The sequence below is a fragment of the Panthera leo genome, chromosome A1, assembly GCF_018350215.1.
Source record: "Panthera leo isolate Ple1 chromosome A1, P.leo_Ple1_pat1.1, whole genome shotgun sequence".
Classification (NCBI taxonomy): domain Eukaryota; kingdom Metazoa; phylum Chordata; class Mammalia; order Carnivora; family Felidae; genus Panthera; species Panthera leo.
Window position 1 is genome coordinate 72,881,079 of NC_056679.1, and position 26,700 is coordinate 72,907,778.

The window sequence follows — 26,700 nt, forward strand, 5'->3', positions numbered from 1 at the left end:
GAAAAAAAAAAGGAAGGGAAGTTTGGCTCCCCTAAGAGTGAAGAAGTGTTTACAGCAAAGGAAAAATAAGCAAAAGTCTTTGCTCATTGCATCCAATGAACACCAGGGGCAATGGGGGGGGAGGGGGGGTTATTAACTTGAAAATTTTTACTTTTTTATTGCTTCTGCTTCATATTTCTCCACAGATGCTAGTGGTTAGCAACCACTAAACATAGCTAGAGGGCTCTGTGCTTGCTTCAGTGTTTTTGGGAAAAGCTGTGAGCTTTGCTCTACTCAGCAGTAGGCCAAAGCAGGGAAACCCCCAGCAAAATCAACTGTTGAATGCACTGGAAAGGAAAGCCTGCACACAGAAGCCTGAACCACAAAGCTCTTCTTAAAATGGGAAGCAGAAGGAAGAAAGTCTGGGCCCCTAGGTGTCCACTAGGTGTCCAATCTAGCGAAAAAATAGGCGTTTTGCTCCCCAAAGCCTCGGATCTCTTTCACCTCGTTTTTAAGCCCCTGCCTCATCAGAAATCCTACCAAGCCAATCCTACCAAGTTCTCAGATGGCTTCCAGTAATTCAGAGTTCAAGTTTTCCTAAACTCTGCTCTTACAACTGGAAAGGCTCTATTCAAACTTCATCAAATTGGAATTCATACGTGAACATTCATTTATGGCTGTGTAGATTGATGTACACATACACTGTAGGTTCAATAGGTGTGTAGCAGATATTGCTTCTCTGAAGGCCAAGAGCACGCTGTATACACTGTATGTTAGCCAACTTGACAATAAATTATATTTTTAAAAAAAGAAATACAGTAGGGAAACTGAATGGTTGTAGGAGGACCTAAGTTCATTGAATTTTTAAAAATGAAAAAAAATGTTTAAATTTCAAATTACTGACTTTTAGAAATTTCTGAAAAAGCGGAATAACCCAGTAAAAAGTCTTCAGGTTTTGGAGTCAAAGAGAGCAAATTCCAGTTATGATTCTGCCCTGTATTCGTGGTCAGTTACCTTCCCTGAATTGCAGCTTCCTCATTTATAAAATATGGTTAATACCTTGCAGCATTTCTGAAGGGGTTAGAGATGATATATATGATGCACACACAAAAAATATATTCTCAGGAAGTGGTAGCTATTATTACACAATCAGGATTCACCTGTACCAGGCTACATAATGTGGGATCAAATTTAATTGATACTCCAAAATATTTTCTACGAAAACTGTGAGGCTACAGACCATTAGGAAGGGGAGATCAATGTTGGCTAGAAATTTGAGTAGACTGTATGAATTACTGAGATGAAACCTGAGCAAAACCATGTAGTTCGTTTGAAAAAAAATGTCGTTACCACCTTGAAATCTTTGCAGAGATCAAAGACACAAAGTGTCTAATGCGCTTCCAGGCTTGGCTAAACCTTAAACTATTACAAAAAGACTTGTCGGCCATATCAAGAAAATGACTTTCGTCATGAGATTATACCTTCTGAATATGGCCATGATGATGACAAGTCCGTATACTTCTGAAAATGGTACTCTATTTTAAAGAGACATATGATTATGGGCAAGACTCTTCCTCTATTCAATTAAAAGCTATATATTGCTTCCCTGGAGCTGCTATAACAAATTACTACAAACTCGATGGCTGAAAATACCAGAACTGTATTCTCCCCCACTTCTGAAGACCCGAAGTCTAAAATCAAGTGTCAGAAAGCAACACTCCCTTTGAAGACTGGAGGAAATTCTCTCCTTGCACCTTCCAGTTTCTGGTGGTTCTGGAATTCCTTCATGTTCGCTGGTTTGTAGCTACATAACTCCAGTCCCTTTCTTTGTCTACACATAGTGTTCCCCCTGTGTCCCCATGTCAGATCTCCCTCTCTTTATGGGCCATTGGATTTAGGGCCCCTCGTATGTAGAATGACCTCATCCCCAAATCCTTTACTAAGTTACATTTGCAAAGACCTTTTTCTAAATAAGGTCAAAATCACAGGTCCCAGGGGTTACTACTTGGACACACCTTGTAGGGGGTCACCATTCAACCGACTACAAGTCATTTCTAGTGAACCTTGGAATATTGCTCTTATTTACATATACCCTCTTAACACATTGAGTAGTTTATTTTGCAGAAGTCTCAAAAAATAGCAACCTGTTATCTGTGTAGGAATCAGAAAATCCTAGTATTAACTAGAACTTCCATGCAGTGGGAAAAGCATGTGTAAACACAGGTGGGTGGAAGGGGTCACAACACAGGCAGTGGCTGCTGAAGATAACTTTCACCAACACAATCAAAATGTATTTAGGATTCACACTTACTGATCCATATCCTTGCCAACTTGAGCACTTTGTTACAAATGATTTTACCCTAATTATGGTTTACTTACGGCTTTTTCTGCCTGCCCTGACACCCCAATCCCACAATCCCACATTGTAGGCTCTGGTTACATTAAGTCCTTTGCTTTTCCCCCAAATATCCCAATACTCTGTTCAGCTCCTGTCCTCCAGGCACACTACGTGCCATTCAAGCTCAAGGCTGTACCTTATTTGCACAAAGACAACATCCACTAACCAAGCCCAGTGCCAAGGGGAACGCATCTCCCCCGTGAGGTGCCTTCTTTCCCTCCAAAGCTTGAAGGGGGGCTAGTCAGACTGGCTGATGTGAGACCTGAAAATCCAGGACTGCAAAAGCAGAGCAAAGCCAAGGAAGGGAGAGGGATTGGAATTAACAGATGGGGGTTTATGATGAAGAAAGAAGAAAAGGATCCAAGAAATCCAGAAGCCATGGTGAATTGATTTTGAGACAGATGAATAGATGGTAAGGATGGAGCCAAGAAAGTCAGAAGCAACAGCTGAGGACTGTCTAGGGGAAAAACCCAAAATGAGTTTAAGAAAATAGTTTGCATTTTTAAACTAGTAGCTCACAACTGACTGATTCTAACACGGTTGTTTGGCCCTAACTTCATCTTTATCACATGGACAGAACAGACAAAGAATAGAGTGGGTTGTGTTCTTACTTCTACTTCAAAAAAAAATTTTAAGGTTTATTTTTGAGAGAGACAGACAGAGACAGAGTGAGAGCAGGGGAGAGTCAGAGAGAGAGGGAGACACAGGATCCAAAGCAGGCTCCAGGCTCTGAGCTGTCAGCACAGAGCCCGACATGGGGCTTGAACTCACGAACATGAGATCATCACCTGAGCCAAAGTCGGCACTCAACTGACTGAGCCACCCAGGAGCACCTTCGTATTTCTACTTTAATCAGTCAGGTTTTTTTTGCCTTGTTGCATGAAGGATTTAGGAAGTGTGGCATAGTGGTTATGGTGTAGGCATCCATGCCAAATAGACATGATGTCTTAAGCTCCGTCTTTTGGAACCTCAAAATGAGATTCATAATATACCTTGCATGGTTATTGTGAAAAAAGTAAAAGACTATGATTTATGAAAATGTCTAATATAGTATCAGACTCATAGCTGGCCTTCAATAAACATTAAATTTGTTTAGGTTTAGGGTAGAAGTTCAGGTTATTAAGTATGAATAAAAAGTTAAAATCAGAAGTAATTAAAGTTTCATTGGAAGACTGGGTGGGGGCGGGGGGGGGGACATTGGATGCAGGTGTGGAAGCCATAAGCGTTGTGGTGAACACACAAATGCACCATCAAGGTCCCCTTTCAGTGAAGAAACTGCGGCCCAGCCAAGGGCAATGCTGTCACATTTTAGGAGTAGTCATCATCACAGTCGAAGGGGCAAGGTCAGAGATCATGTACTGAAAACCAGAAAGAATAAGTATAATAGAAGAGTATTCTATTCTTCCTTCAGTAGAGGGACAAGGCCAACTCACAGAAAGACAGAAGCTGTGGAAGTTGGTACCCTGGCCTTCCTCTCCTCTCTCCATCCCATCCCTGCCAGGGAGAGAGGCCAAAAGATAGAGGAAAGGGGCCCATGGGTGACAAGGTCTGTCTCCTGGAGCACAGAGAAGGACAAAGAAGAATAGAAAGCAGCCTTGGAGGAGTAAATGGAAAATATCCAGTGCACACTGACCCCTCAGTGTAAAAGCAATCTTTCTTCTCTGGAGCCCTAAAGTCCCTACCCCCCCAAATGACTCTAAGGTTAATGAACCAGCTTCAACAAGCAGCAAGAGTGCCCCCTTCTTCCAGCAGGAAGAGCTGTTTCTGAGCACATCTTCCCATAATTCTGGTGGCTTCGTTCCTCCATGCCTCCCAGAGTTACCAGCAACCAGTTTCCTTAGAAAACTCCTATAACCGGTTGGCAACCAAATCCAGACTGCTTGGCTTCCAAACAGATGCTGTGTTCCTCATTGACATGGTTGCTTTTCCTCTGGCCTCATAAAACCCCTACTAGGATGCTCTCTGAACTGAACCTCAAACCCACGGTGTGTGTCCAGTGGACTGTGGTCCATATCTCTCTTGGGATAATTGGAGAAAGATGAATGGGAGACTCATGCCTTCTCTTCATGATGACACTGCCTTGTTTCCTTTACTAAAGTCTGTTCCATATGAAGAGCCATCATGTAATTCATTATGAGTCCTGTTGTATGACAGTGACATCCAGTGTGGGGCACCACCCTATTAACCACTTTGCACTTGGTACAACCACCTACTGTGGATTTCAAAAAAAGGTAGGTATATACTCTCCTTAATCTCTGCACTTCGCTGGTGTACATAAAGCAAAAGCCAGGGGGTAGTGACTATGGCTCCTTACAAAACAAAATTTTTGTGACAGATATGGAAAGGAAATTTGGAATACAAATTTCTGGAGTTCTCAACTATGTATATGAAAATTGTAAATGAAGCTGCTTGTCATAATTGACACGAAAACGAATCCCAGTCAACTTAGCAAAGATCTTTTTAAGTATCTATTATACACTATGGCTTTTGGTAAGGACAAAAAAAACAAAAAATTAAAACTTAGAATTCAGTGAAAATAAAATTGAGGGCATTCAGATAGCAATAATGAAAGGAATTGACTTCCTGCCTCATGACTTGATACTTCTGTGCTCAAAATCCGTGATGTGTCTGGCAAACCCATGTCCCTCTTCCCAGGGAGCTGGCCAGGGTGGTGGTTCCATGTTCTCAGGAACGCCTCCCATCAGACCACAGCTGATGCATGCAAGGATGCTTTTGTGTGTTGAGCTGTCCAGTGGGATTTCCTTGGGAATTTTGACCGTCTGACTCAGAAATACAAATTAATGGCCACCTTCCCATTCCCCCAGCATTATCCAAAGACATTCAACTTAATACTGGACAGACTAAAGGATAATCTTTCCTCAGTGGAACCATGAGACATTTAACTCAATGGCCATGTACCCATCAAATGCAGGAAGTATATGAAATAAGAGAGGAGAATGAAGCCAACATACTGAGTAAAACAGAGTCCAGAGCTGGCAAAAATGGCCCTGGTGGTATTTGTGTCCCTGGTTCTGGTCAGTCCTCAGGCCCACCGCGTCTCTTCCTTTCCCAAGGTTTATATGGCTGACACTTCCTTAGATTCCTTTGGGTCCTGCATCCCTCAACTAACTTGAAAGCCATTTTCTCGTTAATCTAATGACGTCCTAAGTAACTCAGAGTCCTCTTGTGCACACCTCAGTAAACAGAGGCATGTCCGGGGGTGTCTCTCCATAGTTGTGACACCCAGGGTGGCTAGGGAAATCAAGAATGGTTGAAGGCACCGCAAATTACAAGGGTTGCTTGTGCCCTAGTACAACTAGACCAGACAAGTTGGCCTCCCTCTGCAAGTTTCTTCCCACAGACTCCAGCCATTGCTTCCCTCATCTCAACACACCCCCCACCCCTACCATAACATTCTGCTTCCTGCCCTGCACCTGCCCTTTACTGCTGCACATGGTCCCTACCTCTCAACTCTAGCAAATAGGACACTCATCCCAGTATTGAAAGAGCAGTATCCGCCCAATGGGAGAAATAATAACTGCTCCAAAGCTGGTAGGAACACCACAAGTGCGTGAAATCACCCAACAAATTATAAAATGTAAGCCACGGTTCTATGTCATTGAGTATTTTCTCATGATAGCAAACAAAAATAGACTCCCAGGGCCATCTTGGAGAGAGACCTTCCACGAAGAAGATGTCATTACTCCAACACTATTATTTTACCCACCATATACACCTGTGATGTCACTAGTTACTAGTTTATGAACATTCTCCTTGTCACAGAATAACTCATCTGGCACTAAGCTCCAACATTACTATTGCAGATAGCAATTTGGAGTAAATTCTCTTGTGTCACTAAAGCATTGGAAAGTGACCTGCTAATGCTCCCTTATCAAAGAGTGTCATATATTCTAAGTGAATTTATTACTTTGTGAAGACATGAAGAGCTTGAATCATTCTCTATTGCTTAGAAGTAAAATTTCAGTTTATTACAAAACAAATTATGAAAATCCTCCTTTGGGGTAAACTTTGTTAAGTGGTATATTTTTGGCTTAGGGTGGGAGTTGATTTTTCTGCTAAACTAATACATCCATGTGTCTTCATGATCTCGGAATACATTTTTTAAAATATTTAGTTACACTCTTATCTCTGATAATTAACACAATTTCTATCTTAAGCTAACAAAAATATGTCCTTACCTTCACATTTAAAAAATGCAACGTATAGGGCGCCTGGGTGGCTCAGTCAGTTAAACGTCCGACTTCAACTCAGGTCACGATCTCACAGTTTGTGAGTTTGAGCCCTGCATCGGGCTCTGTGCTGAAAGCTCAGAGCCTGGATCTTGCTTCGGATTCTCTCTCTCTCTCTCTCTCTCTCTCTCTCTCTCTCTCAAAAATAAACATTTAATTAAAATAAAATAAAACATGCCTTGTGTTAAGTCCTGGGATCCTCCAGAGATAGATTATAGATGTGAAATACCTTACTAAAAAGGAAGAGGAAGAAATGTCTACTTTAGAGTATACCCTGTTCCAATAAGCTGATTTAATGCCAAAGTGGAGACATTTTTAGCATGCTTTCCCAACGGAGACCAAACAGATGCCTTCCCATTTGAGGGGGTGTCACAGGGAATCGTCTGAGCAGTCAGACGATGTCACATCGTCACATATGTATGCTCAACAGAATTCAGCATAAACAATTGGGGAATTGCAGTCTGGTAGGAAATTTATGATATTAGATTGTTTCCTTGGGTATTTTCAGACTTAGAAATACAGAGTTGGTCAGTTTTGTCAGAACTTCCATTTCTCCAGCCAGAATGGTGGGCTTGCATTGATAATGTAAGTCCTAGAAACCAGCAATCACAAATATTTATGAAGTATCTATTGTGCTCAAATCCCTTGGCTCAGAAAATCTCTTACATCAAAGACTTCTTACAACACACAGCCCCTCTTGCTACAGAGCGTGGTGTTGCCTAACAGCAAAGAAGAGTCTTCACTGTGCATGCCATCTGCCATGGAAGGCACTTCCCAACCTAGTATGGGAGCCTGTACAACCCCAGAAATTCAGTGAAATGGTCAAATCTGGGAGGGAGGAAGGCAACCATCCAGCAGTGAAGGGCTGTAAACAACAGAAAAGACATAGGAACTGTGGATGACAGTCTACAAAGGAGCACGTGCAGAAAGTACATGGAAATCTCACAGGGACCCTTTCTGGTTCAAGGACTGTTGGTCCCAGTTCTGACACTGAGCCCCTCCCTCTGCCCTGGGAGCTATATACCAGATAACACAGCACAGCATTCCAATGCTGGCCTCACCCAGGCAGTCACCCTCGGGCACCCATACTTGTTAAACACTTTCCTTACTTCTCCTCAGCTTTAGCCCTTAACCGGCACCTATGGACCTGCTTTACAAGCATCTGAATGTCTTATTTTTAAAAGGAAAGAAAAAGTCCCTACAAATAACACTTTTCCAGCCTATTTACTGTATTTGAAGAAAGTTTCTCCTCCAATCTCCATTGAAGGGTGGAGCTAATTTCTCCGGAAATATCACCCATTCTTTCTTTCTTGGCAGTTATGCAAAAGAACATTCTACACATACGGTATTTATTTTTTATTTTTTTATTTTTGAGAGAGAGAGCGAGACAAAGAATACGAGCAGGGGAGGGGCAGAGAGAGAGAAAGAGACAGAATCCAAAGCAGGCTCCAGGCTCCGAGCTGTCAGCACAGAGCCTGATGCAGGGCTTGAACTCATGAGCCCTGAGATGATGACCTGAGCCAAAGTCAGTGCTCAACCAACTGAGCCATCCAGGCGCCCCTTTATTTTATTTTTTTAATGTTTATTACCCGAAGCAGACTCCAGGCTCTGGAGCTTTCAGCACAGAGCCCAACGTGGGACTTGAACTCACAGACCTCGAGATCATGACCTGAGCCAAAGTCGAACACTTAACCAACTAAGCCAGTCAGGCACCCCATACAGTATTTTCCCCCTGTGCCTTCTCACTCTTATTATTTTAAGTTTATTTATTTATTTATTTATTTTGAGAGAGAGAGAGAGAGAGAGAGAGAGAGAGAGAGAGCAAACAGGGGAAGGGCAAAGAGGTGGGGAAAGAGAGAGAATCCCAAGCAGGCTCCGCACTGACAGTGTAGAACCCAATGCAGGGCTTGAACTCACAAACCATGAGATCGTGACCTTAGCAGAAATCAAGAGTCAGACACTTCACCAACTGAGCTTCCCAGGCACCTGTCACTCTTATTTTATCATGCTATACTGTAGATGTTCTCAGAGACTTTCAAAGAAAATCTCTTTAAGTCTCTCTGTTATTAATTTTATTAGCCACATGAAATCATTGAATGGTTAAAGTCATTGAGAACGGTTAAAGGAGGGCAGATAAGGAACTCGCTTTCCTTTTCTTTTTTTTAGTTGACATACAACATTGTGTGGTTTTAAGGTGTTGATTTGATACACTATTGCAAAATGATTGCACCCCTAGCGTTAGCTACACCTGCATAACATCACATGGTTACCATTTCTTTTTTGTGGTGAGAACATTTAAGATCTACTCTCTCAGCAACTTTCAAGTATAGAATACGGTATTACTAACTATAATCAAGGAACTCGCTTTTCTAAAGTAAAAAAAAAAAAATCTTCGCCAACTTGAGCATCTGGGAAGCTATAAATTGAAAGTAATAAAGATTGATCAACCTTCACTGGAAAAAACTCCCACAGACCTTGAAATACTTTTGTGTAGGAGATAAGTAAGACCTCCTCTGACTAATGATCTCACAAATCCAAACATAGCAGGTGAACTGGATATGCCTGTAGGTTCTTCTGTGTTTGGAGTATGGCTCAGGTCCTACTTCTCTGAGAGAAACCTATATTTACATGCTCCCAGATCTGGTTTGTCAAATCCACTTTTAGCTGAGGTGACTAACTGAGATTCTGATAACATGAACAATTTTCACAAGTGTGTGTGTGTGTGTGTGTGTGTGTGTGAGAGAGAGAGAGAGAGAGAGAGAGAGAGAGAGAGACAGAGAGGGAGAGAGACAAAGACCAATTGAGAATTGGTATATGTCTTTTGCTTAAAAGTATCACAATATGACAGAGGATTTCACACACCTAGATACTAGTTTGGTAAGCTGTTGGTGGCCTTAGCTATGGGGAAAATTTGCTTTCAGTACATTGTGAAAGGTTGAATAAATGGGAGTAAATAGTGTAGCTACAGTCATTGAATTTGAGGCATCAAGATAGGAGATTCTCAGCCTGAGAGTCTTGGTGTGAGTTGTCCTGATTATTTGTGAGGTTTGTCACAAATAAATTGTCACCGCTAACAAATTGCCAATTTTATGTTAACCAGGGGCTGCTTGATAGGAAAGGAGTTTCTTATGTTTACCCAGAGACTGGATCCAAGAACAAACGCAGTGAAAACATCCTTGAGCTTTTCACATTAGAGGGAATTCAAGGGTTTTCCTATAACAAAGAGACTCCCATTCATTCTACAAGTGTCTCTGAGAAAGTGAAGGAAAGTGAGAAATCTGGGGGACTAAACATATCTTGTACCTGAATTTAGCAGTAAGTAACCTTTACTATTGAATCTGAATAGTTATGTTGGGTACAAATTGCTGTAATGCATTATTTTTACCAAAAGTGGGAGAAGCTTTTGTGAAAATCTGGGTAAGTTTATGGAAAATTTTAACTTCATACTTCAAAAGGGGAAAGGTGAGGGGGTAGGTTTAAACACTGTCACTGTAGATGGACTCAAATGGCTATCTTCAAATGCTCTTATGAAAGCTCAGTAGATACTGTAGTGGCCCAAAAGACCTATCTTGGTCGTTCCTGACCTCCACATGTGCAAGGTTTTAAGACAGAGTTTTTTGGATATAATCATTTCATCTGGCCACTTCTGCGACTTATTCAGTTGTATTGTATCCTTCTAAAAAACTTTTTAATGTTTATTTATTTTTGAAAAAGAGACAGAGACAGAGTGTGAGCGAGGGAGGGGCAGAGAGAGAGGGAGACACAGAATCCAAAGCAGGCACCAGCCTCTGAACGGTCAGCACAGAGCCCAACGCAGGGCTCGAACTCACCAACTGTGAGATCATGACCTGAGCCCAAGTTGGGCACTTAACCGACTGAGCCACCCAGGCGCCCCCTATTATATCTTTCTAAAAGAGAATTGACAAATCAGGAGCAAAGAACCATTCCAAGTTTAGACACATTCTTGGTTTATTTATACGCTTAGTTTCCTGAATTCTGAATGTTTTTTCATAATTTAGCACCTATCAGAGCAGCATCTTTAGTGGGTAGTCTCCGGAGATTGATTTACCATGGCTCACTCAAGTATCCCCTGGAACAAAATCACAATTTACCAGGCAGGATGGAACGAGCGTGAACAAGACGCCTGCTTGTAAAGGCAAACTCTTACCAGAAGATGGCACTATTGCAAAACCGATGCTGAGTAGAAAACCCTCCCACACCACCACCCCCCCCCCCCAACAAATTACTTTTGAAACATAATATTTTTCTAGGAGCTACTCACACACTTCACACAAATAGATACTGAATCAAAGTTTACATGGATAAGAAAACAGAAATTTTTACTCCCATTAAGGCTAATTATAAAGGAATTATAATTGTAAAACTGAACACATAGTTTCCAACCCCAAAAGCATGCTTTCCTATAATATGTAGATTTGCAGTCTACTTTCCACTGTAGCCAATTTTTAGTTGTAGATACGACCACCATTTAAGCAAAGCAGTAAACACTTTTCTAGAAATCTCTCACCATGTGCCGGGAAGAGTTCTAAGCACCTTACACAAAGTCAATTAATCTTAATGGGCCACTCTGAGGACACTCTTTTTTTTGGAGGCATCGAGTGAGGACACACTGTGGCTATTTTCTACCACGTTCTCCACTCTACCTGCCGAGCTGTATTCTAGTATCTGAAAATGACCTTGGTCCATTTGGCTTGAAATTCTTTCAAAAAGCTGGCCACCATGGTTGTTTGAGAAGAGTCACCTAATTAGAACCAATATGCTTCCATATTCATTTCTTGTTGATTCTTGAACGCTTTTTTCCCACAAGGTCAGGTTTTCATAATTCAAATCTGAAAAATCTTTTCACGCATTTTGAGTAGGAAATGTGAAAATGTATGTACTGTGAGAAATTCCAAAATTCTGGTACCTTTTCTAAGGAAATAATCACAGATACAATCAAGATTTGGGTTTTGTAAGGATGTTTGTTATAGCATTGCTTATAAAGGCAAAACCTTAGAAACAATGTAAATATTCAAAAATAGGGAATGGTTTTAAAACTTTCAACATATTTATTGAACTATAAGTAAATCATGTTTATAAATAAGTCTTTAAAACTGCAAATGTGAATAATATAATGTTAGATGAAAAGTTTGTATATGAAATTCTAAAGACAGTCTAATTTTGGTCTAAGAAGAAGTCTAATTTTGGTCATTGATCTCTATTTCAGGGGAGTGGATTTAGGATGCTTTTCATTAAAATCAAAATCACAATGAGATGTCACCTCACGCCTGTTGGGATATTAAACAAACAAACAAAAAAAGGTAAGTGTTGGCAAGGATGCTGAGACTTTGGAAGCCATGGATACTCTTCTGTTTCTCAGATTTTTGTTATTCTTTTTTTAATGTTTATTTATTTTGAGGAAAAGAGAGAGAGTACGTGTGTGTGAGCTGGGGAGGGGTAGAGAGGGAGTAGAGAGGGGGAGAGAGAGAGGCAGGGGAGGGGCCGAGAGAGGGGGAGAGAGAATCCCAAGCAGGTTCCATGTTATCAGTGCAGAGCCCAGAACTTGATCCCACGGACCATGAGATCATGACCTGAGCCAAAATCAAAAGCAGGACACTTAACTGACTGAGCCACCTGGGCACCCCTATTATTTTAATTTCAGTATAATTAACGAACAGTGGTTTGTCAGTTTCAAGTGCATTCACCAATTCTGTGCATTACTCAGTGTTCGTCACGGTAAGTGTACTCAGTCCTCTTCACCTATTTCACCCATCCCCCCCCTCTGGTAACCATCAGTTTGTTCTCTATAGTTAGGTCTGGGGGGGGGGGGGGTGTCCCTTCTTTTTCTTTGTTTTTTTCTTGAATTCCACATATGCGTGAAATCATATGGTACTTGTCTTTCTCTGACTGACATATTTCACTTAGCACTATACCCTCTGGATCTATCCGTGTTGTGGCAAGGTTATTCCATTCTTTTTACGGCTGTGCAATATTCCATTGTATATGTACACCACTTCTTCTTTAACCATTCATGTGCTGATAGGCACTTGGATGCTTCCATATTTGAGCTATTGTAAACAGCGCTGCAGTAAAGACAGGAGTGCATTATCTCTTGTCAAATTAGTGTTTTTGTATTCTTTGGGAAGTACCCAGTGGTGAAATTACTGGATCACATGGAAATTCTATTTTTAACTTCTTGAGGAACCTCCATACCGTTTTCCACAGTGGCTGTACCTCTTTGTATTCTCACCAACAGTGCGCGGGGGTGAGACCTGTGTGCATGCTCAATGGGAATGATAAATGGTGCAGCCACTAAGGAGAATAGTATGGAGATCCTCAAAAAATTAAAAATAGAACTACCATATGAACCAGCAATCCCACTTCTTGGTATATATCCAAAAGAATTAACACCAGGTTCCTAAAGAGATACCTACACCCCATGTTCACTGCAGCATTATTTACAATAGCTGAGATATGGAAATAACCAAAATGTCCATTGACAGATGAGTAGATGAAGAAAATGTAGCATAAACATACAACGGAATATAGTTCAGACTTAAAAAATGAAGGAAATTCTGCCATTTGCATGGATGGACCTGGAAGATGTTATGCCAACGGAAATAAGTCAATCACAGAAGGACAAATACTGCATGAGTGCATGAGTCCTTTTATATGAGGCACCTAAAACAGTCAAAGGTACGGAGGTAAGCAACAGAATGGTGGTTGTCTGATGAGGTAGGAGGATGTGCAGAGCTATTATTCAACGGATATAAAGTTACAGTTACACAAGATGAGTACTTTCCAGGGATGTGCTGTCCAACATAGTGCTTCTGGTCAACAGCGAGGTACTGCACACTTATCAACTTGTAAAGACAGTTGAGCAGGTCTCTGGAGCTTGTCTAGAGCAGTTTCTGTTTGTTCCTAGAGCTGTTTCACAAAGAACCTTCTAATGGCTGAGACAAAAGGAAGGAAAAGGGTTCTGCCTCGCTGAACAGTATATTTAATTCACAGCCCCAATGCCTCACATCGTGTGGCGGTCAACACGAAATTGCAGTTTCTTGAGGACAGGGACTGTCGTGTTCCCCACAGTGCCTAATGCAACATTTGCATATGGTAGACGTTCTGTAAATATCTGTTGACAGGTCTGCCCTCGGAACAGTTCTAAATGAGATGCTGAGGATGCCCCAGATGGAGTGATAGCAGAAAGCAGTGTCTAGGTTTCAGTTCTAACTTTGTCATCAATAATAACTACCATTTGCCAAGCACTTACTTACTAGGTACCAGTCACAGCTGTCTTCCTTTATGTGAAGCCTCTGACTCAGGGTAAAGCATTTTCTGTGGACGGGCCAGACTGCCAGGTTAGAGGAGAGTCCCACTGGTAGTAGGGACACATTCTCCTCTCTGTGAGCTCTGAGCATCCAATACATGTGATGCCTCTGCCCCAGCTTTGAAACCATTGCCAGTACAGAAGCCATCCCTTTGCTGCGCTGTCTGTGGTTTTCTGTTATCTTGTCATAGCATCCCGCACAGACGAAGACAGAAGGTCATCTTGACAATAGCAGAATCTAGCCTATCATGATAGAGGAGGCTACTGTGTAACCCAGACAGACATCCTGTTGGCTCGAATGAAGGAGTTGGCAGTGAAGGCGATGACAAGGGATCAGACTCTAGGTGGATCTGGAAGATAAAGCCAACAGGTTTCACTGACGACTTGGATGCATGAAGAAGAGTGAGGAGACAAGGAAGATTTCACGATTTCTTACCTAAGCGACTAGAAGCATGATGTTTCCAATAACTGCAAAGATCACTGGGAGAAGAACAGGTCCGAGGAAGATCAGCAGCTGAGTGTTGGAGCTTGTAAAGTGTTGATGTTTTGTTAGATAACCAAGTAGGTATCAAACAGGCAGATGGAATTTAGGAGAGAGAGCCAAGCTGACAACTCAGATTTTGGAATCTTCAGTGAGTAGACGATAGAGAGCCACGCCACAAGATTTCATCATCAAGGGACTTCGGTGTAAATAGAAAAGAGAAGTCTGAGGACCAAGTGGGCTGGCATCTCTAATCCAGAGGTCAAGAGAAAAGGAGGAACCAGCAAAGGAGACATAGTGAAACAGGAAGGCCAGGAAGATAAAACCAAAGGTTGTGTTTTGAAAACCAAAGTCTGTCAAGGGGGACACGGCATTTGGCTGTGTTGAATAGTGTTGTTGATGGTCAAGGAAAAAGGAAGCCACTTTCTGTTAGCCGTGTGGAGGTCCTTGAAGTACATTTTCAAAAGTGGGGGAAATATCCTAATCCTAGTGGGTTCTTAAGAAGCTGGGAGGACTTCACTTGGAAACCACAAACATACACAACCAGCAAAGCTTGGAACGGTGGCAACCGGCAGGGGAGGCACACTTCCGGGGCCCAGCTCCCTTATCGCAAAGCAGGGCAGAGCAGGGTGGGTCTGAATCTGAGAGGCAATACATTGATAGTTGGCCCCCTACCCAGTGGAACAAAACAGCTTAAAGAAACTTTTCAGTTTTAATTCTCTGTGCTGCTGAGCTATCTTAGAACAGAATAGGGCAAATCTCCTAGAAGTAGAGTTTCCCAAACTTTAGTGATGAGAAGAATCGCCTGGGTCTTTGTTAAAAATACACATTCTCCGGGCGCCTGGGTGGTTCGGTCGGTTAAGCGTCCGACTTCGGCTCAGGTCATGATCTCACGGTCTGTGAGTTCGAACCCCGCATTGGGCTCTGTGCTGACAGCTCAGAGCCTGGAGCCTGTTTCAGATTCTGTGTCTCCCTCTCTCTCTGCCCCTCCCCAGTTCATGCTCTGTCTCTCTCTGTCTCAAAAATAAATAAACGTTAAAAAAAAATTAAAAAAAAAATACACATTCTCATGGGTACCTCCCCAAATGCCCCTCCCCCACTAAACATTCTGATTCAATGAGTTTGAGGTAGACACCAGGTCATCTGCATTTTTATCAGGGGCGCTGGATGATTTGGATCATTGGACCAGTTTAGAGACCTCGGTTGAAGAAATTTTTCCCTCGGCCTTCATGTGATTACTACTTCCTGGCTTTGAATGTGTATGTGGTGTGTGTTTAAGTATTACGCATACGATGTGCTTTCGTTAAAATCTTTATCTCAACCTAACAAACATGTATTTAAAAGTTTTAGGAACTCAATAAACACTTTAATTTTTTAAATTTTTCTAATGTTTTTTATTTATTTTTGAGAGAGACACAGACAGACAGAGCATGAGTAGGCACAGAGAGAGAGGGAGACACAGAATCCGAAGCAGACTCCAGGCTCTGAACTCTCAGCACAGAGCTGCGTGTGGGTCTCGAATGCATGAATCATGAGATCATGACCTGAGCCGAAGTCAGACACCCAACCAACTGAGCCACCCAGGTGCCTCAAAAGACTAATTTTCTTAAAGTCTCTTCTTCCACCTTATTTTCTTCTCAAAGCCTTTTATATTCCCTAAAGCTAGCCAGAAAAGCTAAAATTGCTTTGTGATTTATTGGGAATCTTTTTTCCCCCAGATTTTAGTCAGTTTCAGAAGACTTCAAAGAATCTCAGTTTGACATCCCAAAATGCTACCACCAGTGTATGTGGGTGCATGCGCGCGCGCGCGCGCACACACACACACACACACACACACACACACACACACAAACAAGGATTATTATAAGCTGTTCTCCATTTGTGTTTTCTTATTAGAGGAAAAAGAATAGCTCAATAAGATTGGAAATATATCGTGTTAAAGAAAATTCCCCTGCTCACATGCGCTCCTCTCTCTTTCAAAATGATAAACATTAAAAAAGAGAGAGACAGAGGCACCTGGGTGGCTCAGTTAGGTGGCCAGCTCTTGATCACGGCTCAGGTCATGATCCCACGGTTCATGAGTTCAAGCCCTGAGTCAGGCTTTACACTGACAGTGTGGAGCCTGCTTGGGATTCTCTTCCTCTCCCTCTCTCTCTGACCCTCCCCTGCTCATGTTCTTTCTCTGTGTCTATATTGTGTTTCACAAATTCACAAACTGACCTCCTTATCTCAAGGAAACAGGCTTTAAGGTTCTACTATACGCTACCTTGATTTTCAAAAACCAGTTCTTGCAAACTACATATCCTTTGGGGAAAAAATTGCTTTGTCTACTTTATCGAACTCTCTAACTCCCAACGTTAGGTAGTAGGATGCCAAACGAGACAGCCAGGCCTAGTGCATACCAGCTACACTATACTAACAGCAGTTATTTATTGGCACTGTGGGGGGTTCATTTTCCCATTTAGTTCTGATAGAACCCTCAGATTTGTAGTTGAGGACCCTGGGGTCTTGTTAAATGTCATGAAGCTAATTAGTGGCAGAACTAGTCCTCGAAGAGACACTCCCTTAACTTCTAAGTGCTTTTCCCAGCCTATTTTCTGCCTTTCTTGCTCAAGTCAGGATATTCAGGATCATCGCTAGGATTCACCTTTCGTTGGAATGCTAAGGCTAACATGTTTTTCTTGCACCCCAAGTCTGATCCCCTGGGAGGAGCAATGTCACTGCAAATGCTGCCCAGGATTTCAAAACCCAGCAGCTGGGACAAGGTGGATGCTTTCAAAATCTCAACACAGTTTTGGAAACTTGATTAAAAAATATTCTCTAAATGGTGTGGTGCCACAATAGTTGCAAAGAAGGTGAGTCATGGGAAACTACTGCCTCTCACGGCCCCTTTGCATTGGCTTGCAGCCTGGATGGGCCGGGTGATGGGAAAGCAAGGAGGTAGACGGCAGGAACACCTGGCTTAGTACTTCCTACTCTCAACAATGTTGTGTGGGAGGGTTTCGTGTGTGCAGCCTGTTGCTTTACCCCAGATGGGGTAATTGATGCCTTGGTCTGACCCTGTTGTGTCCTGTCCACCCCTTCCTCCTCCTCCTCCCATTCCTAAGCCCTTATTTGATTTATCTGTATCTTCATTGTTCCCTCCTAGTGTCCTCTACTTGTCTCCTTCCCACATCCAAAGAATCAAGCTGTTTGTCAAGTGATGCAAACTGACTCAGCATTGAAAGATTCCTCTCGACTGAGAATGTCATTGAATCAAAGGAAGAAGAGCGTAAACACAGAGTGCAAATACTAAGGATGTGACGACAGAGAATAAATGACTTTGTTTGGAGTTAAAGTGATTTCAGGGGTTATATGAGATAGTGGTTTTCAACTGTGGTGCAAAGTCACAGATAATTTCAACACAATCAATATCTAGACACTGAAAAGTCATGTCTACTCTTTTCTAAACTTCTCTGCTTAAAACTGATCTGCCTGTGGTGGAAGGTAATACCTACTCTCCTTTGCACCTGTGTCACATCTGGGTCTCTCTCACTTGTTAGTAGTAAAGGCATCTTACTATTGGGCAGTGCCCACAGGTAAAATAGACGGTGGGGCATCAAATAAGGGGACGGTTTGAAATATTGTCTGTGAAAGCGTCTTTAACCAAAGCCCAATAACATGTATGTCATGCACCTTTTTAAAAGCTACATTTTAAATAACAATTTTGTTTTTGTTCTGTAATTTGTAATCAAAGCTTAAGATGTATCCATATCATTTTGATCAACTTCCTAGTAATTAAAAGGTAACTTAATCCAAAAGAAAAATGTTAACACTTTTGTCCAGGAAAAAAATTTAAATATTAACACACATTTCTGTTATAGATCATAAATGATCAATAGGATTTTGCATTATAAATATAGATTTCATTAGAAAACTCAGTACAGAATGGAAATAAAGTTTCAAGAAAGAGTGATGTAAAATGACTGATTTTACATATGTTTTGGGGGTGCCTGGCTGGCTCAGTCAGTAAAGCTGGCAACTAACTCTTGATTTCAGGTTCATGAGTTCAAGCTCCATTTTGGGTGAAGAGCTTATGTAAAAAAATACATTTGAGGGGCACCTGGGTGGCTCAGTCGGTTAAGCTTCCAACTTCGGCTCAGGTCATGATCTCACGGTTCATGAGTTCAAGCCCCACCTCAGGCTCCATGCTGACAGCTGGGAGCCTAAAGCCTGCATCAGATTCTGTATGTCCTTCTCTCTCTTCCCCTCCCCTGTTCATGCTCTGGTTCTCTCTCTCTCTCAAAAATAAATATTTTAAAAAATTAAGAAAATATATATATATATATATATATATATGTATATATATATATATATATATGTATATTTGAATATGTCTTTGAATATGTCCAGATAGTTTATAAACAGACACTGGTAAGTATCAAAGAGTAGCATTCAACTGGATATATTTAAATGGGTGATGTAAAAAGTTTCATGAAAGAATGCCAAAACTTTAACATGTCAGATATTACATTCTTTTTTTTTCTAACTTTTTTAATGTTAATTTATCTTTTTTTTTTTTTCAAAAAAATTTTTTTTAACGTTTATTTATTTTTGAGACAGGGAGAGACAGAGCATGAACGGGGGATGGTCAGAGAGAGAGGGAGACACAGAATCTGAAACAGGCTCCAGGCTCTGAGCTGTCAGCACAGAGCCTGACGCGGGGCTCGAACTCACAGAGTGCGAGATCGTGACCTGAGCCGAAGTCAGCCGCTTAACCGACTGAGCCACCCAGGTGCCCCAATGTTAATTTATCTTTGAGAGAGACAAAGACGGAGTGAGAGCGGGGGAGGGGTAGAGAGAGAAGGAGACACAGACTCTGAGCTGTCAGCACAGAGCCCGACGTGGGCCTCGAACCCACGAACTGCGAAATCATGAGCTGAGCCAAAGTCAGACACTCAACTAACTGAGTCACCCAGGCACCCTAGATATTACATTCTTTATAATTCCTTAAGCTTATGACAAATTTCAAATGTTATCTTAAAACTATACAAGAAGATACATTATTTTTCTAAAACATTTTTCTAGGACTCATAAGAAAAAAAAATTAAAGAACACTGGTACAGGAGGCTAATAAGTATGCCATCTCATAATGAACATTTCATTCCCCATCCAGTCGTTGGGTGGTACAGTAGAGAACAATGTGATAGGAGAGAAAATACCGAGGACTGTGAGAACAGAAATCCAGCTTTCTCACTCTTTTTGTTACTTACTGCAGTCAACCTTTGCAGTCCAGCTTTGTTTGCTCATCTGTAAAATGACAGAACTAGACTATGGTTCATTTTAAACTGGGAGCTATTTCATTCTGTCACCAAATGCTCTACATTGGTTATATTCTTAGAGTTTGTCTTTCTCTTTTCTTTCCTGTTAATTTGAAGTTCTTTTCTAGAGGTAGCATACACAGTTGAGAACAGGAAGGAGTGTTAACTATTCTTTTCTTCCTCACCACTGAAGAGAATACAGTTCTCTAAGACTTATGAAATGAATAAATGGTCAAATAATCATTAAAACAGTCACACAGCCATTGTAGTCATTTCTGGGAGTGCATGGAAGATTTTCTAAACCCTGTGGATTGGAAAACGACATACACAGGGCTGGCTTCCCTTTCCATCAGGCATTCTCAGCCTTGGGTCCATGATGGAATCCAAGGGGTTCAAAAACTTGTGTAAGAAAAAGGGAAAAAAATACATCTTTATTTTCATGAGCCTCTTAAATCTGTTTTCTTCGGTTACACATGTAAGCAATACGCAGAGTAGTTATTAGCAGTTACTGTTTGTTACTTTGTCACCAACACAAGTATACAGTGCTAGCTCTGTTATTTAATGTTTATTTATTTTGAAAGAGCAAGAGCATAAGCAGGGGAAGGGGAGAGATAGAGAAGGAGAGAATCCCAAGCAAGTTCCACACGGTCAGTGCAGAGCCCCAGTGAGGCTCCATGTCACCAATGATGAGATGATGACCTGAGCCTAAATCAAGAGTGGCACGGTCGCTTAACCCACTGAGCCACCCAGGCGCCCCGGTTTTAATACTTTTGATAACTATATTTCAACATAATTTTCTTTGTAATCCTATATATTTCATTTTATGCGTTTGAAAACGTTGCTGAAAAGTCCCTAAACTTCACCAGATTGCCAAAAGAGTCTTTGGCACAAACTAAAAGTCTAAGATTACTCAGGCGTGAATATAGACGTAGATCATTAAAGAACCCCTAGCGCGGGCTGCAAGAAGCAATTGACAGCCACTGTGAACTTGAAAAAATGCAAATTGTTTCGATAATTGAGTGAACCTTAAAGAACAACCAGGAACTTCAATTTAAAGGGCCAAAAAGAATGTTGTTTAGAAATCTCGGAAGCCAAAGGTTAGCAATGATGATAGGAGCGGCCCGCTTCGGCCTCCTACGTTGTCACTGCCGAAGAGGCCGACTCAATGGCCAAGAACCCACTTCCTGTTGACAGAGGCTCGGGTCTAATCCACCCTGTTCCTCCCAGTCTGGGCCGCGATCAAAGGGGTACACAAACCCTACACCACAGAATCAAAAAACTGTCCTTCAAAAATGTATATCGGGGCAAATCGCCGATATCCTACGACTCCAGGGGGTTTAGCGTTCGAGAGTCGGCTCCCTTTCCTCGGGGCAGCTGGGACTCCTGCAGCAGCGGACCGAAAACTTTCGTCCACAACTTGAAGTTAGGAAGGGTTTCCGCTACTCCGGCCGGCGGCTCATTTCCTTCCCTGTCCCTCGGAGAGGGTTTCTCCCGGGACTCACAGACCCTTCCCTCGGAGCGCAGCCCTCTCCTAAAAAAAAAATCCCCAGTGCAGGTCTCTTTAAGACCCCAAGTCTAAGAGCCGAAATCTCCAGCACCCGAGCCAGACTCCTCCTCCTTCTCTGCGGCCCGGGCAACACTCCGGCCCAGGTCCTGAGAGCGGCGCCGTTGGGTTACGTAGCGGCACGTGATTGGCCGCCTGCCCCTGGCGGGCCGGGATTGGCCGGCGCCCGGCCCCGCCCCTCGCCCCCGCCCAGGCCCGCGGCCGCCCGGGTGTCCTCGCGCCGCTCGTCCACGCGCAGCCTGGCAGTTTGCCTCTTCCTCGTCCTGCAGCCTGCGTCCATGGCCACCGCAGCGGCCGAGGAGCCCTTCCCCTTCCACGGCCTCCTGCCCAAGAAAGAGACCGGGGCCGCCTCCTTCCTCTGTCGCTACCCAGAGTATGACGGGCGGGGGGTGCTCATCGCCGTCCTGGACACGGGGGTGGACCCCGGGGCTCCTGGCATGCAGGTGCGGCAGCCGCGGAGGGCGCGGGGGCGCGGGCGGCCGGCTGGCCGGCGGGCTGGCGGGGGACGTGGAGGGGACGCAGCCTCGCAGCGCGGCAGGCCGAAGCCCGCTCGGCGGCCGAGCGGGAGCCGGCACCGGGAGGAGGCATGGGGGCTCGGGCTGGGCCGTCAGCCCGGCCCAGACAAAAGCGGCGTGCCAGGCGCGGCCGGCCGGGGTGCCTAGGTCCGCCTTTCGCCCAGGAAGCCCCTTCCTGCCCAGGTGCTGCCAGGCCCGGGCCCCGGGGCCGCTTCCCGCCGCGCTGCCTTCCTCCGCAGGTCCCTAGCGTCTCGGGCACCGGCCCGTGCCTACTGTTTTTTGACGGGGATTTTACAATTTTTATTAGTTGTCGGGGGTGGGGGCGGGGAGGAAACAGAACAGTGGCGAACGACCTATCAGACCCTTTTTATTGCTGTCTTTCGGGGGATTTGGTTCTGGGGAGAATTGTTGGTCTTTAGCACCAAAGCCGGGTTTCGAGAAGATAACTCGGTCAACTTCCTCTGGTAGTTTCCTCTGGTAGTTTTATGTGTTCTATTTTTAAACCATCTTCTGCACTGTACTTGTTTAGGGTCATTGAAGCGCATGGCTTCGTCTTTGTTTTACATAAGAACCCAATTTAGTTTGTTTTTGGCCAACTCTTCAGGCTCTATTAAATTAGGCTTCTTTAATTTTTTTTTTATCTCCAAATATAAAACAACATGCTTTAATTACGATTTTAAAAAATTGCTTAATTTTGCCAGATGCACCTTTGAAATCTTTAAAGTACTGTGCCAAAAGGTAATTTTTTTAAAAATGTGTCTCTTGATTAAAAGTATTCCGTCTAAAGTCTTTGAAGTTTGGCTTCTGTAGATTTCACCTTAGCATTTAATGAAATACAGTCATAAACAAAATATCACTGTTGAAGATCCATCTTTTAAAAATCTAATCTGGATGTAATCCTCTCCCTCTGATCAACCCTTCATCTGTGTATCTTACTCTCCTTTCTTCACTATACTCTGAAGTTTAGTAATTCTCTCCCTCCCCCAAGTCCCCTCTGGCCTCTGGATCCTTTATTGTACTTTGCAATAATCGAGGTAGCATTTTGGAGGTTAAGATGTCGTGCTGGGGAGGGGGCGGGAAGGGGAACCAGTCTGACTGTACAGGATCCCTTTAGGAATCTTGCTTTCTCCTGTTAAGTCTTCAGCAGCACTCTGGAGTACAACACACCTTGGGCTTTTGGGACCAGGAAGCTTTGGTGAATCAGAATAGGGAGTCATACTGTTCCCTCCTGGTAGCTCTAGTGATACAGTTGTTGCATTAATAACTCTGAAGCTTTGCAACAGTGACAGCTATCACCTCATTGAGGCTTGATTGCAGAGTGGTCATGGTTTCCATTCTGTCCTAGTGTATGTTTACTTTTTATAGGGATAAGTGGGAGGAGAACAGCTGGGGTAAGTGGTTCACTGGTTCTTTTGTCAGGATAATAAAAGGATCAGGAGAGTTTGGAGGAGTACTGTCTCAGTAAAAATGCTTTTGTAGAATTTCCCAGTCTGCTTATCACTTTGTTCCGTTACTCTCTGTAAAGTAACAGCAGTTCTCAACACAGTGTTGCTGTGGACATTGATTGAGAAGATTAATTACATGTGACTTTTTCAAATGCTCAAGCAGAGTATTAAGCAAACACTGATTTTTTTTTTTTTTAAAGCAAGTTTATTTAGAAGTTGAGGTTAGGATTTAAATCACCCACTGTGTGAAGTATAAATACACACTAGATATTGGCATGTAATAACAAATGTTCAAGCAGTAAAATATTGAAATAAAATGAAAACGTAACTCTTGTCTTCCAACAACTTTAACTCTGAGATACTGACATAAATATGACCAGTTAAAGAAATTCAGTACAGTGGCTTGCACATGAGTGAATTGTCAAGGTTTTTTTCCCCTGCTTTTGCCAATTTATTTTGTAGATCTGTGTATACATCATTAAGATAAGAAAGTGGATAGAAATAGGAAGGAAAGAAAAAAAGGAGTGGACATTTAGAATGCCAGGTGGGGTCTGCATGGAGGACCAGAGATACAAATAAACCCTTTGGAGATGGCAGTGGGGTGTCATTCTTCAGTGAGTGCTTTGGGCCCAGTGGTCTTTTGTGACAGCTGTCTGGGCTTGTGAAAAGCAGAGGGTGGTGGGCACCTGGATGCTTCAGTCGGTTAAGCGTCTGACTCTTGGTTTCGGCTCAGGTCACGATGTCACAGTTCGTGGGATCGAGCCCCTGATGGGACTCTGCGCTGACAATGCAGAGCCTGCTTGGGATTCTCTCTCCCTCTCTGCCCCTCCCCTGCGCATTCTCTCTCTCTCTCTCTCTCTCTCTCTCTCTCAAAATAAATAAACTTCAAAAAAAAAAAAAGTAGAGGGCAGACAGCATGAAAGGAGTAATAAGTGCATAAATGATTACATCTTTCCTCATCGAATATCCAGGCACCTGGCAGGTGCCCAAGGGTGAGTTAAAAGCCTTCCTCCTGCAGGCGTCACCAGGATTGATCAGGGGCCAGTGAGAGCTGGCTTTGAGGCCGAGATGGGACTTGCACTGACCTGGAAAGAATACACAGTGGCCAGTTGGTCTCCTGCCACCAGTCTTCTCTTGGCTCCACCCTTTACAATGCCAGATTATTTTCCTTAGAAAAAATAAGAAACTGCTTCTGTAACACCCTTGTGTAATACAAAACAAAGCACTTAATTTTGGCATTCTAGTTGCCTTTGCCTAAAAATTCCGGAATTTGAATATTGTGTGGCGCTTCTCCGTGCAGCTTGACCTCCTCGTGGTGCTTTGCTTCTCACTGTTTGCCCTATGCTTCCATCCAGAACATTCCACCCTTTCCACTCACCCCCGTGTTTCAGGCCTTTCCTCAACACATGAGTTAATCTGCCCGCAAGCCTTCCACCCTCACCTGTAACTTGCGTAATCCTTTAAGACCCACCTGGGTCTTGACCCTATTAGCTTTTGGGACCTCTACTGGCTGAATTAAGACCCCAGCATATATCTACACGTGTGTGCCCAGCATTGTGTTTGACCCGAGGCTTCAGGATGAATAAGGCCCATCCTTACCAACAGTTATTTGGGTGCTTTTTTTCTTTTTGCTTTCCTAGCAATGTGTTCATATCCCCCCTCCCCGCCCCCCCCGTAGCGCTTAAAATGTTTCATTTTAGTATTTCTGTTTACGTAACCTTTTTTCCGGCATAAGTTAAAATTCTTTGACAGCATATGTCCAAATGCATTTTGTAGGAGACGTGCCTATCACATTATTTTTGTTGAATGAGGAAAAAAAAAAAATGTGTTCACAGCGTGCATAATTTCCTCATGGAGAAAAAAATGGCTTGGGGAAGGTTACAAGTAGTCCTATAAAAATCTTTGTTTTTACATTTCCTGAAGTAATAAAGTAAATCATAGATACATAATTGGTTACAAATGTTGGATGCTATGCAGTTGGTTTTTAATTTTTATTACCTTTCTCTCGGTTAGTCTTCCCTAATTCCCCCAAGCTGGGTTTTATATGCTTACATGCTTTCATACACACTGTCCTTACCTTTTTTATTTATTGTCCTGTGTTGTAGTTATCTCTTTACTAATCTGTTTTCCAACTGGATTGTAAGCTTTCTGAAAGCGGAGCCTGTCCGATTCATTCATCATTACGTCCTCAGAATAAGTCATTTGATAGTACTTGCTTATGAAATATCTTCCCTTGCTTAAAAGAGTATTTTCAAGTAAATGCTTCTACATTCACCTTGTTTTGCTCAGGATGATTTGCAACTCCCCTTTCCCGCTTTCTTCTGATCCTCGTGTTTAATGACGGGAGCTCCCAGCCCTCACCAGCTTCCTCACCAGCTTCCTCACCATAATCAATTCAGTGGAGACACAAAGTGATTTCGAGTCTTGACGTGGGGGAAACCTTTAGACAATTTCTGTTTTGTTTGTCCAGCATAGCCCCCTAGGCCTTTCTCAGTCCCCCACCCCAGTGCACACGGCGTACTACCCTAGCTCTGCTCATAACATCCTCCTCCTCCCCCTGCAAAGATGAGGGAATTCATTCTGATGGTAGCAGTTCACTGTCCTACTTCTCCCAAAGCTCCATTGCAAAATCCTCAGCCGGTTTGCCTTTTTTAACACCTCTCCTCCCTAACCCCAAATTCCCTCTTGTGTCTTATTGTCTCCAGTGGCGTGGTTTCCTTTACCTAATGGAGAAAGAAGTACAGGGATAGAAAAGTGCATATGTAAGAAGTTGTAATGAAAGAGACAGACTAATAAGTAAAGCTGGTGGCAATAGTAGATGGTAAATAAGTCACCAAATCCCATTAGGTTTTCTTCCTTTGTTCACACACTGATAATGAGGTTTCTAGTGAGAGGGATCTGTTGTCTGGCTTGTTAGTGATCTCTTGTGATTCTTGATCTCAAGTCACTGAAGTTGTTTGCTCATTGAGAAGATAAAGATAGGTGATTGTGTTCCTAGTGCTATGGCTTAGCTTTCAAGTTACAGACTTATTTGGAATGCATTTTGAAATCGATTATTTTCTTACGTGATTTAGCTAGTTTTAATTTTATAAGGGAGTATTTCCATTTTGTATTGTGGTTGATTTTCTTATATTTTCCTTCATTTATTTTATTTCCAAAGATGCTTAGCCAATCCCTTCAAAGCCAGTAGCGGATTTAATCAGTTAATTTTATCATGATCTTATCAGAATTTGGTTTGACTTCCAAAGTCGTTTTTTTAAACTGATTTTGAGCCTCCTGAGTATATTATTTTGTTACTAGTATAGACAATTTCCAAGAAATAAGTATCCAGCTTAAAGTTTCCGTTAAAAAATTTAAAAAAAGGCAGCTGTATCTGGGAGGCCTTTATGGCCCCAGGTGGTTCTATAGCAATGTCGTTGGAAGAAGATTTGGGGCCCGCCA

The 26,700-nt window shown here is 42.7% G+C and overlaps 1 protein-coding gene across 6 annotated transcripts in view; it reads left to right on the forward strand.

Annotated features, from left to right (window-relative positions):
* Positions 1-21,518: 21,518 nt before the first annotated feature.
* The window catches only part of TPP2 (tripeptidyl peptidase 2), a 67,742-nt gene continuing 62,560 nt past the window's right edge, over positions 21,519-26,700 (forward strand). For 3 of the 6 annotated variants that reach the window (XM_042930042.1, XM_042930044.1, XM_042930043.1), the window contains exon 1: positions 21,520-21,742. In XM_042930042.1, the coding sequence (XP_042785976.1) occupies positions 21,578-21,742 (165 nt within the window). In that variant the 5' untranslated portion in view covers positions 21,520-21,577. Of the gene's footprint in view, positions 21,743-26,700 lie in introns of all 6 variants that reach the window. The other 3 variants (XM_042930046.1, XM_042930051.1, XM_042930045.1) reach the window with 2 other exon arrangements.